The 13,270-nt window shown below is 42.7% G+C and overlaps 1 protein-coding gene across 2 annotated transcripts in view; it reads right to left on the bottom strand.

Moving 5' to 3' along the window:
* Positions 1–1,053: 1,053 nt before the first annotated feature.
* The window catches only part of FAM168B (family with sequence similarity 168 member B), a 43,124-nt gene continuing 30,907 nt past the window's right edge, over positions 1,054–13,270 (bottom strand). For both annotated transcript variants that reach the window (XM_059394516.1, XM_059394517.1), the window contains exons 4-7: positions 8,210–8,352; positions 7,898–8,075; positions 6,075–6,200; positions 1,054–5,623 (exon numbers count right to left, since the gene is read on the bottom strand). In XM_059394516.1, the coding sequence (XP_059250499.1) occupies positions 6,088–6,200; positions 7,898–8,075; positions 8,210–8,352 (434 nt within the window). In that variant the 3' untranslated portion in view covers positions 1,054–5,623; positions 6,075–6,087. The remainder of the gene's footprint in view (positions 5,624–6,074; positions 6,201–7,897; positions 8,076–8,209; positions 8,353–13,270) is intronic.

The following is a 13,270-nucleotide window of genomic DNA, read 5'->3' on the forward strand; positions in this document are numbered from 1 at the left end:
AAAAAGAACTGTTACTAGTGACCTAGTGACACAGAAAGATTGCCTTACCCTAAGTGAGTGTGAGAAGCCATACGGACTGAATTCTGTGGCCCAGCATCCAGGACTGACCCACCAACCCAGAGGTTGATGGGCAAGCGAGCTAGAGGGAAGGAAGCCCAAGTCCCGCTGAGAAAGGTCACCCATGAGTACAGCCACGACCTGCCTTGTGGGTGTGGAACACTGAGCTTTCCCTCTGGCCCACAGGAATTCAGCAGCATGTACAGTCAGTCACTGTTGCACTATACCTTCTCGAAGCCACAAACTACATTTAATTTCATAAAGAAATTTATGAAAAATAACCTGGCTGCCAGCCCTTGTTTTTCCATTTTGTCTGTGTATTTTCTTCTTTGCATGCCCCATCCTTCCTGTATCTCTTATACCTGTCTCTGCCCTGGACCTTTCCTTCAACAGAAAGGATGAGACCAGCATCACCCACTGTGGTGGGAGCTCACTTATATGCAGACCATGCCCTCAGAGTTTTGATGGATAGAAGCAAAGGTGACAGGGAACTTCAGAGGCTCAGAAGGAGCTGGGAGGACAGTGTGTGGCCTGGGAGCTGTCCTGGTGTGGGATACAGCTGGCTCAGCTCCTCCAACCTATTTGGGCCTGGAAGCCTCCCTGTCTGCTCCAGAGTCAATTTTTAGCTAAAGTTGGCAAATGTCAATTTGGGGAACAGAAAGTCTGTAATCTTCCTTAGGTCTTAGCATCCTCCTCAGTGAAATGGAGCTAAGAATGTGTCCTCCAAGGAGGACCCAGGCCACAGGACCAGGAGAAGAGGAACAGGGCCAGCTTTCCTCCCCTCTCCCTGGGGCAACAGTCCCCACAACCTGCTGCCTCCACACACCCTTACACACTGTGATGTCGGTGCCATACAAGGTCACCAGGGCTGAGTACCACAAAGCCTCTGCACCCAAAACCTGGATTTCCTAACTTGAAACTCCTAACTTGGCCTCCCAGCCATGCCATACCATCTCAAGATAAAACCTGCAGGGAAAAAAAATTAAAATCACAATATGCAACACAAGTCAATCTTTATTGAAAACTGCAGTATTAATACATAACAATTCTTGTTACAATAAACGTGCTTTTAAGAATTTTAAATCTGAGCTCATCTACTCATCAGATTGCATAAAAAATTAAAATAGTATGAATTTACACATAATGGAACTGGCTCAGGATGGATGTTCCATTCCTTTGTATTGACTGACACCATAAGTTCAATGCAGAGGTGAGGGATGCCTTTAACACTGGAAGACAATGCTGACTTAAGCTTAAAAAAAGTACCAAGGGAATGGTCTAAAAAAACAGTATTTAAAAATCATTAAAAAGGAAGAAAAAAAAAAAAAGGAACCATTTCCTAGTCAGTCACAACCCATGTGGCTCCTTGGGGCCTCTCCTCCAACACAGCTACCTGTGATCACAGCCATCACAGCAACCCTGACAGGAGTACAGCACAGCCCAACTATTTTACTGACCACTAGTCTGCACAGGACCCATAGGAGAGTGACAAGGCTCAGGAGGCCCAAATGAGACACCTGTTCTAACACATCCACCCTGGGAGCACGGGTCTCCTGAAGCCTTCTGTAGGCTTCCTGAACAGACCCCTGCCTCTCTCTGTCTCCCTGTCCCAAGTAAGTAAACTTTAGTCCTGGGCATTCAGATAAGGTTACCCTATCGTTTTCTGTTCTTCAAATGAATTGGTCAGGGGGGAGTGCTGCATGGTAAGTGGGGGGAAACAATCCTCTGAAACATATAAGAACAACTTTGCGACTTTCTATCCAAAAAGATCAGACCCTTTTCTGCAGCAGTCATCTGCAAGTCTGTTCAAAAAAGTCTGATGCACTTTCAGAAAGCTCAGGTGAGTAATAAAGAGCTCAGGGAAAAAACACAAACATTTGAGATGTGCTAGAGAGAAGAGCTAAGCAGTCTGCCCTTCCCCTGAGCCAACCACACTCTTCAGTAGAGACACCCCACCCACCCTTAGAAAGCACCAGAGAAGAACCAGAAGCTAACCCCCCACCCTCAAGCCATTCACCCTTAAAACTGCCCATAAGTCTGCTGATAGGTCAGACAGGTAACCTGTCCTGTCTGGGCAATACTTAGATTGGCAATGACTAGGGAATCCAGTCATTAGCTGCCAGAAAGAGAGATGGTGGCCCAACTGTCAGAGAAACACTGTTCCAATTGTTTACAAGAACTGGTGAAGAAGCCTAGATTTCCTTTTGGATGTAGGCCCCAATGTTGATGTGGTTGGTGTATGCCACCTTTTCATTACCGACTGGCAGGCACACTCACAGAAACCCATATGCCAGGTAGCAGTATATCCAAAGTGCCTTAAGAATGTACTTTCTCTCCTTATAGAAGTGATGGTGCCACCAGATGGAGCAAAGCACTGTATGCTCAGTGTGCAAAAGGCAAGATGCTCACCAACCAGGTGCCCAGCCCAAGGCTCAAGACCTCCCTCATGTCCTGTAAATACTACATTTGCATAGCACTCAAGAAACATTCACAGAATAGCAACTGGTAGGCCTAATAACTATACCAACAAGAATGTTCTGAAAAGATTTAAAGATTTAAAGGTTCTGGAAGCGCCTTGTCTCTGTGCCTATCACTATGAATGGCCTTGGCCTGATGATGTTGGCCTCACTTCACAGAGGCAGCAAACTGATGGGACCAACACTCATCACTAAACACTCAAGTCACCTGGCCCAGATCGAAATAAAATTTCCATAAGCAAAAAAACGGACCTCCTAATAAGCCTCAGCAGAGAGGCTGTAGAACAATTTTTTTTTTTAAATACCCATGATGACGTTCATGTTTAGAGGAATTAGGTCCTTCACTTGCCTATCTCCACTTCTAAAAGAACCATAATTCAGCTGAAAGACTCTCAAATTAGGAATGTCACATACAAAAAGAAAAGTGAAGCTTCTCCGAATGTTCCATTATTATGCTTGGGATATCAAATTATGCAGCTCTTTAACAGAAGTCTATTCCTTAATTAATTTTACTGGAATTAAATGTTGTTAAAATTACAACCTATGATAGCATTGCTACTATTCATATGTCCAGATTCCTACCTGCTAGACAAGATCTACCTTTCATTATCATATTTGATAGCTCAAGCCCTATCAGTTCAAAACGGGAAAGATTTCCAGAGATGTAATCCATTATGCAAAAGTATTTGATAAAGTACTCACCTTCACAAAAGGGAAAAAAGATTAAAAAAAAAAAAACTATAAGGGGGAAAGTGTTTATGAAGCCGATATAAATGAAGGCAAAATGCAATCTACCCTTCTTGCTCTCAAAGACACCATTTAATTCGGTGCTTGTGAAAACACTCACCCTGTGTGTGCCAGGTCTCAAGCAAGCCCAATGAAGCATCATCTATAACTTCTATCTTTCTGCTCAATTCAAATGACCCCACCCCTTTACATATAATTTTGTGTGTGTGTGTGTGTATGTGCGTGTACGTGCCCATTTTGTGATATTCAGGGCTTTTCTAAAGCATACATTAAAACTCCTAATCTACTACCCTAAACTGGAGAAACTGGCTTTTCCTCTACTTGGGCAGTTCACCCCTGCAACCCTTAGAAATGATCAGATATTTATTACAAACCATTTACTATGGAATTACCAACAAAGAGTTGAAGAAGTGGACACAAATCGTGTGCCTGAAGTAAATGGTTCTCTCTCTCACACACACACGGGTTAAGTGCTAATAAAGCAATTTAAAGTACTTATCAGAGTAAGCACACTATGTTAACAGACATTAGGAATAAGGACTCTTCTGTTTACAATGATCCATGCAAAAATATTCCTAAACTTCTTATAAAATAAAATGTGAAAAAGAAAATTATGGGGTATTTACTATAAAAAAATAAGGTTACCAAAGGCTCAGGGGTCAGGTGTCCTACTCACCAAACGGGGCCGAATGCCAAACCAGTGCCAGAGTCCTGACCTAGCTGCCAGAGATGGAGGGGTAAGGTTCCCTCCCCAACCAAAGCCCACAACACTTAAAACAATGATGGGGGTGAATAGGAGCATACCCCACTCCCACCTGACAGCCTGCTGAAAGGGAACAAAACCCTCCCCCTCCCCCCCCTCTCTGAACAGACACATACTCCCATCAATACAAGTTGGTCACACTTAGGCAAAAAAATCCTCTTCATTTCTTATGTACAATATTCAGACTCTAAACACAAAACCATTTCCAAGTAAACCCTGGCAGGCAAATACATTCTGATGTTGCCTGGCCCTTTGCTGTCCATACCTGCTTTGTGCCAAGAGCCCTCAGCTTAAAGACACAGCAGACTAGGCTCACAGACAAGAGGCACCAGCTCTTCCCTCACACCTCCACAGACCCACCTCCAGAAGCAGCCTCCAAATGGTTTCGGATGACAAGTCCCCATCAGGTGGATAGGCCCAACATAGCCACAGCCCTGCCTCTCCACAAGAAACAACTTCAAATAAAGTTTGTTCCCTTTTACTAGTTCTTAAATATATAATTTTCTTCATAACAGACGGCTGAAATCTTTGCCCGTCGTGGAGATGGTGGTGAGAATAACAATGCCTACATTGGTTTTCAATGAACTGAAATATTTCTTGAGGGGAGGGCAGAAGGAATGGTTTCCTAAATTAAATAAAGGAGAGAAGCCAATACCTTCTCCAAGTGTGGCTATTTCTCCTTCACATATCTTCCATCCCAGGAAAATAATTTAGTTGTATATAGGACTTTTCCAGTAAAGATACAGAAAACCTCATCTCTATCTCTAAGAGGCTTGTCATAAAAACTTAGATGGCAGAGAAAATTGCTTTGCTGATGAAGACCACCTCTTGCCCCTAACTATACTGGCTACACAACTCTACACTTTCATGATGATTTTTAAGAATGTCCATACCACAATGCCCCGCAAGAATAAATGGCAAGAAAGGAATGCCCAGTAAGCTGTGTCCCAAGCAGTGGCAGCCCACCCTGCACTCTCCCCGTCCCTCCAACTCTCTCCCCACGCCATGCAGTAAGAATGAAAGAAACAGATGGCTGAAAACTCAAAGTCCACGTTACCAACTGGCAACCCACCTCAACCCCAAAGGCTGAAGAATCATCATCTAAGGGATTTCAGATATTCTATGAAGAAATTCACTTTAACACTTATAACTTTAAGACTCTGCATACATTACAACAGTGCATTAGTGATACAAGTTATAAAATGCTTTTCCATTCCTTTGGGTTTTGCATATGATGGTTTTGCATCAGTCACTGCAGGTAGATTGAGCAAGCTTTGTTTTTGTGTTTGTTTTTTAAACATGCATTCAACTAGATATGATTCAGAATAGATTAATACTCCCTTTTTATCATTACAGTTAGCTAAAAAATTGCCAGGCAGCCCACAGAACAGGATTTGCTTTAAGACCAACCCACAGAGTTAGTTGGAGACTAATGGTGCTGGGACCTGCTGGGCTGGGCCATAGTAGTGTTTAGCTAAGTGTAGAGAGCATTAAGAAGAAAGTCCAGGTTGGAGGCACGAGGCCTGCAGCACCAGCTGTGGAACCTCCATGATGTGACTGCACAGCTCCATCCTCAAACCTGGCAGGGGGAAAAAGACAGATAGACAGTCAACAAAGAGTACCTCTGACACCACTGTTCCAAAAAGGAGGGGTTTCATTCAACTCAAGGAAGACAGAATCCACTAGGACCAGAAAGGACAGCAAGGAGAGGCCACTGCTCCTGGTTCCTTTGGACCTCAGAGAGACTTCCAGTTACAACCAGAATCCTATTTTCTGCAAAACCAGTGGGAGATTACAGCATGGAACAGGAAAGGAACAAAGTCTATAGTGTAAACAGCAAGTACTCAATGATTCCCTTCCTTCTTCTACTTTATAGAGTCCCAGTAAGAACAAAAATTTAAATACCACACTGCTCTTGGATTAGTAAGTAGCATTTTTCTCATCAGTGTTTAAAATATGTTACATTGTCATTCTGTACCATAAAAAATGCACTTAGTTAAGAACTGACACAGGTTTCACCAGTCACTTACATTTGCAGGGTGATCACCACTGAGGGGGCACGTAGCTGTAGGTGGGTGTTCCTGGGGCCCGATACGTGGGCACAGTGACTGGGTGGGGGGCAACAGGAGTCGGGGAGTGAGCGGTCAGAAGGGTACCTGGAAGAAAGAGCAGATGTCTCAGTGGTAGGCAGCACCAGACACACACATGGCTAGCCTGTGTCACCACACAGCTACATGCTGCCTGACAAGAGAGCTCTGAGACCTGGCCTGCTTGGAAAAGAAGGAGGTACACAGGAAGAGGGGTAGTCTTGACCTAGAGTGCTGTCAGAACTCTGACCATACACAACTCAAAGTTGTACGAACACAGCAAGCTCATGTGATAATATCTATAGAAGGTTTTGTGTCTCCCCTTCACATGAGCATACTCAATGATTTTTGGAAATCAGACGACAACTGACGGAATAAAAAAATTATTATTCTCCCTTAAAAAGGAAGGAAATTTGTTACATGTTACAACATGGATGAACCTTAAGGACATTATGTTAAGTAAGCCAGTCACAAAAAGATACATCCAAAAGGACTACACTTAATGAGGTATCTCGAGTAGTCAAATGACAAAGTAAATGGTGATGGCCAGAAGCTCAGCTGGGGTCGGGGGACAACACAGGGGATAAAGGAAGTTGTTATTTAATGAGCAGACCTTCAGTTTTGCAAGGTGAAAAAACTGTTTTACAAAAACGTGACTATACTATATACAGTTAAAAATGGTTCAGACGGTAATAAATTGAAGAGAGGGAAGACACTAAACCACATGAGTTTCTGAATATGAATATAATTATATTTCCCTTATAGCTAGAGAAAACTCTCTAAGTCCATTTGTAGATAAGCAGAACCTCAAACCTAACAGCCTTACCTTGCTTCTCTTTACTTCCCATCTCCCTGCCCACAACCAGCACACAGTCTTTCATCCCTCCTTCCACATGCCTCAAACATGCAGTTTCTGTCTCTTCACAGGTAAGTATGGGAAACCCATATACAATGGAGATTCTGGGCAGAAAACATACACCTTTGGCACAATCTCCCTATGTTGAAGTTTAAGAGAGAGAGAGAGAGAGACAGAGAAGGAACACTGAAAAAAACAAAAACAAAACAAAACAAAAAGCCAGCGCAATCATATGCATCCTGTGTACCTGGCCAGCCTGCCATAGATAATTCATATGCCCACTGGAGGTAACCTAAACCCTAGACATTACATCAAGTCCCCAGGGGCTCCAGAGTCCAAGATGATGGGCACATCCTACCCAGGAGTCTCATATCTCTGTGATTTATCAAGGAAAGCCTTGGGAAATAAAGTTGACCAATGCCAAAGGATTTCTACAAGTAGCTGTTCTGTTAACACAAAGCTAGTTTTCTTAGATTTATGCAAACACCAACATTCACAGACTAAAGGGAGGTATCAGGAGGGCCAGAACACCTAGACACAAAGTAACCCCCTTCTGTTCAAGCTTGGTATGCTCCTCAGGAGGACCGGCCACTCCCTGGCCCTAATGCCAAGAGCTCAGCTCACCCGTCAAATACAGAGATCACTACCCAGTGATCACTACCATGCCCACAGGGAAGGTACTTAGTTCTTGGCTTATTACTCTAAACCCCAAACCCAGACTCCTCTCAAGTGAAAGGAGAAAAGGAGGAAATGAAGGGAAGGGAAAGAAAATGTTCCTTTCCTAAGAAAATGTCCTTCCATACAACTTGAAGCATGAAAAATCAAACCAAAGTTCAAAGAATTAGTGAGCCCTCCCTTTCCCCAGCTCTCATGCCATCATAAAACAGGCAACCCAGGGTCACGGACTCACCTGCCGACATGGCCATAGTGGTCCCAGCCACCATGCCCATGGTGACGCCGTTGCCTCTAGGTGGAGGAATGGGAGCAGGGTACACCGTCGCTGGCATGCCATTGGGCTGCACCACTGTAGTGTGGTGGATGACGTGAGGGGGTGCTGCATACAGGGGCTGTGTGTAGTACGTGCCTTGCTGTGGAGGAGAGGAGAGTCAACTGCCACAAGGCTGCACAGCCCATGGATCAGAGCCCAGAGAGAACCAACCCTTCCCATATGCACAGTGCCCATGAGCACCGTTAACAGACCCAAAGCACACCCCAGGCCTACCTGTGCGTAGGGGCTCTGCTGGGGGTAGGCACTTCGCACAGGGTACACAGCAGTCTGGTAGGGGTTGGGGGAGGAGGAGTATGGTGGCACTGCCCCGCTTGTGGGGGAACAGGACACTTTGTAAGGTGTGCCAGGAGTGTAACCTGAAACAAAGAAGCCAATGGCCATGAAAAACCCAGAGCTTTCCCTCTAAGGTCAGGAACAAGACAAGGATGCTCACTCTCACCACTGTTACTCAACAGAGTACTGGAAGTTCTAGTCACAGCAGTTACACAAGAAATACAGGTCCTCCAAAATCATAAGGAGGAAGTAAAACTGTCTCTATCTGCAGATGACATGACACTACACATAGAAAATGCTAAAGACTCCATCAAAAAACTATAAAATAAATGAATTAGGTAAAACTGCAGGACACAAATATATAGAAATCTGTTGCATTTCTGCACACTAGTAACAAAGCAGAAGAGAAATTAAGAAAACAGTCCCATTTCCAACTTTACCAAAAAGAATAAGGTACCTAGAAATACATCTCACCAAGGAGGTGGAAGACCTGTGCTCTGAGACCTGTAGAACACACTGATGCAAAAAAACTGAAGATGACACAAACAAATGGAAAGATACACCACACTCATGAACTGGAAGAATACCGCTAAAATGTCCATACTACCAAAAGCAATATATAGATTCAACGTAATTCCTATCAAAATACCAATAGCATGGGTGCCTGGGTGGGTCAATTGGTTAAGCAACTGCCTTCAGCTCAGGTCATGATCCCAGAGTCCTGGGACTGAGTCCCACACTGGGCTCCCAGTTCCATGGGGAGTCTACCTCTCCCTTTGAGCTTCTCCCCTCTCATGCTCTCACACTCTCTAATAAATAAATAAAATCTTTTTTTTTAAATAGCGTTTTTTACAGAACTAGAACTCACAATCCTAAAACTTTTTTATGGAACCACAAAAAAGACCCCAAATAGGCAAAGCAATCTTGAGAAAGAAGAACAAAGCTGGAGGTATACAAAGCTGACAATACAGTACTGGCAGAAAAACAGACACATAGATCAATGGAACAGAATAGATAGCCCAGAAGTAAACCCATGTTTTTATGGCCAATCAATGATCTACAACACAGGAGGCAAGAATATCCCATGGGGAAAAGATGGGGGTTTTTTTGATGAATGGTGTTGGGGAAAAATAGACAGCTACATGCAAAAATATGAAAATGGACCACTTTCTTATACCATACACAAAAAATAAAATGGATTAAAGATCTAAATGTGAGACCTGAAACCTTTAAAGTCCTAAAAGAAAACAGAGGCAATAATCTCTTGTACAATGGCCTTAGCAACATTATTTATGGATCTCTGAAGCAAGGGAAACCAAAGCAAAAATAAACTATTAGAACTACATCAAACTAAAAAGCTTCTGCACAGGGGCGCCTGGGTGGTACAACTGACTGAGTGTCTGACTCTTGGTTTCTGCCCAAGTCATGATCTCAGGGTCATGGAATCAAGCCCCCTGCCCACTTTTGGTCTCCACACTAAAGGAGTCTGCTTTGGTTTCTCCCTCTCTCTGCCCCTCCCTCCTGCACCCATTAGCTCTCTCTAAAAAAAAATTAAAAAATAAAAAGCTTCTGCATAGCAAAGTGATCCATAACAGAACAAAAAGACTATGTACTAAATGGGAGATAAGATCTGCAAATGAAAAATCTGATAAGATGTTAATATCCAAAATACATAAAGAACACCACCAAAGGGGCGCCTGGGTGGCTCAGTGGGTTAAAGCCTCTGCCTTCGGCTTGGGTCATGATCCCAGGGTCCTGGGATTGAGCCCCACGTCGGGCTCTCTACTCAGCAGGGAGCCTGCTTCCCTTCCTCTCTCTCTGCCTGCTTCTGCCTGCTTGTGATCTGTCTGTCAAATAAAAATAAATAAAAATCTTAAAAAAACAAACAAACAAAACACCACCAAAAAAACCAAATGATCCAGTTAACGAATGGGTAGAAGACCTGAATAGACATTTTTCCAAAGAAGATCTCAGATGGCTAACAGACATATGAAAAGATGCTCAAGATAACTCAACATGAGAGAAATGCAAATCAAAATCACAATGAGATCTATCTCACACCAGTCAGAATGGCTAGTATCAAAAAGACAAGAAATAACAAGTGCTGGCAAGGATGTGGAGAAAGGGGAACCCTGGTGAACTGTTGGTGGGAATGTAAATTGGTACAGCCACTATAGGAAAGTAATATGAACATTCCTCAAAAAGTTAAAAACTGGGGCGCCTGGGTGGCTCAGTGGGTTAGGCCACTGCCTTCGGCTCGGGTCATGATCTCAGGGTCCTGGGATCGAGCCCCGCATCGGGCTCTCTGCTCAGCAGGGAGCCTGCTTCCTCCTCTCTCTCTGCCTGCCTCTCTGCCTACTTGTGATCTCTGTCTGTCAAATAAATAAATAAAATCTTAAAAAAAAAAAAAAGTTAAAAACTAATATACCCCATGATCCAGTATTTCCTCTATTGGGTATTTAACCAAAGAAAATGAAAACACTACTTTGAAAGATACATATGCACCTGTTTTTACTGTCCCATTATTTACAACAGCCAAGATACAGAAGAAACCCAACTATCCAATGATAAAATGGATAAAGATGATATTATGTATATGATGCACCCCCCCACACACAGACACACAGGCACACAGTGGAATATTACTCAGCCATAAAAAAAGAATGAGATCTTGTCATTTGCGACAACATAGGATGGACCTACAGAATATTATGTTAAGTGAAATAAGTCAAGACTGAGAAAGACAAATACTATATGATCCAGCGATTTCACTTATATGTGCAATCCAAAAAACAAAACAAATCCACAAACAGGCTCAAAAATAGAGAACAAAAAGTAGTGGTTGCTGGGCTGGGGGGGTGGAGGGAATGGTGATGGGCCAAACAGATAAAGGGGATTATGTGGTACAAAGTCAGTCAGTCATGGAGATGAAAAGTAGAGTACAGGGAATACAGAGTACAGGGAATAACACTGCACTATGAGAGATGGTGAGCACTCACTGTGCTGAGCAATAAGCAATACAAAGAAATGTTATATCACTATGTTTGTATACCTAAAACTAACAAAAAATGTAAAAAGGAAAGAGAAAAAGGCCTTAATTCAAACCCACTTTCATGCCTGGCACAGGGAAGGAACAAAGCAGTGAGGAACAAAGCATTGTTACAGCCCTGACTGCAGTCAAGATCTGACACTACTGTGGACCTATCTTCCACAAATATCTGACTTCATTTCTAGACCTGATGTGCAAGTACATGTGTGCGAACTGGGGTAGGTGGCATTTTGGGGGAGAATGGAAAAAACAAAGGAGAAAGTTCTACTGAGAGTATACTCAATACAGGACTAGGAAAGTAATATCTATCCTGTGGGAATATAAATTGGTACATCTTTCTGGGGCACAATCTGACATCACAGTGTTCTTTATTATAGCAAAATAAAAGGGGTTGGGTGAGAAACTTGTTGAACACCAGGGCTAAGGTAAAAAGATTGAGTTAAGACAGCAAGTTGAAGACATGTATTTGCCTCTGTCCCCAAAGTGAGAATAAATCAGATTAATAAATTAAAGATGTAAAGCCACACAAAGAATGGGAGAAAAGACAACAGTTTGGAATCTAAAAGGCGGAAATGGAAAATGACTTGGGAGACTCAAAACAGCTACATCGTAGCCAACAGTGAAAAAGGCCAAGAAGCAGCCTACTACCAGGAACAGAAACACCTCTTCCAAAAACCTGGAAACTATCAGCATTTGCTTCCAGGAGTTGATAGAGGGCTGAAGTCTGGAAGAGTGGCTAGAGTCTGTCTGGTAAGTAGGAAGATGTCTGGCTCCCCTTCCTGACTCCCCATCCCAACACAGAACAGTGGCTTATTCTAAATGAGGGTATGCAAAGGTCTTTGAACTGCTATGTTCGTAGCAACTTTATTCATAATGACCGAATGTCCACCAGCAGACTGGTATATCCATATAATAAAATACTAGTTAGCAACCAAAAAGATACAACTGCTGATATATACAACATGGCATAAATTTCAAACTGTAAGATGCAAAGGAAACCAGATATAAGAATACATGCTGAGAGGTGTCTGGCTGGCTCAGCTGGTGGAGCATGTGACTCCTGATCTCAGGGTGTTGAGCTCAAACCTCTCACGCTGGGCATGAAGACTACTTAATAAAATTTTTTTTTAATTATAAAAAAAAAAAATACATGCTACATTCACTGAGAGGAAACTCTAGGATAAAGACCAACCTAGTATTCCATGATAGAAAACCAAATGGTGGTACTCAAGGGACAGAGGGTTTGAGGGAACTTTTCAGGGGAATGAAGTCACTTGAGTGTGGTGGTATTACACAACTAACTGTATACCTTCTATCTAAACACACCACACCATAGATTTAAAAGGATAACTTTTAGTGTATGTAAATTATACCTCAAAAGAACTGTTTTCTAAAAGTGAGGGGCCAATGGGCGGTGCACTCAGTCAAATGTCCAACTCTAGACTGACTCAGGTCATGATCTCAGGGTGGTGAGACTGAGTCTGCTTTGGGATCACCACTCAGGGTGGAGTCTGCTTGACAATTCGCGCTCTCTCCCTCTACCCCAACCTCTAAAATAAATAAATAAACCCACAAAAAATGAAAACAGAAATAAAAGTTTTTGAGATATTATTTCTCATTCATTTCAAGTGCTCACTCACTCATACTTAGTTCATGGGAATGTCAGACAGTAAAACTTCTCAAAAGCTAGAGAACTTTCCAAATGACCCAGGAATTCACGCTCAGATACCTGCCCTAGAAGAATGAAAACATGCATCCACAATAGGACTTATAAAAAACTGTTCACCAAACTTAATAGACAAAAGCTGGGAAATAATCCAAATGTTCATCAAAAGAAAGAATGGTTCAATTATGATACATCCAAATAAAAAATACTAAGTATCAAGAGGAAAAAACACAAGTAAGTCTCAAGCCATGTTGAACTTTTAAAACTCACCAAACACACATAAGAG

This window comes from Mustela nigripes, chromosome 3 (genome assembly GCF_022355385.1).
Source record: "Mustela nigripes isolate SB6536 chromosome 3, MUSNIG.SB6536, whole genome shotgun sequence".
NCBI lineage: Eukaryota > Metazoa > Chordata > Mammalia > Carnivora > Mustelidae > Mustela > Mustela nigripes.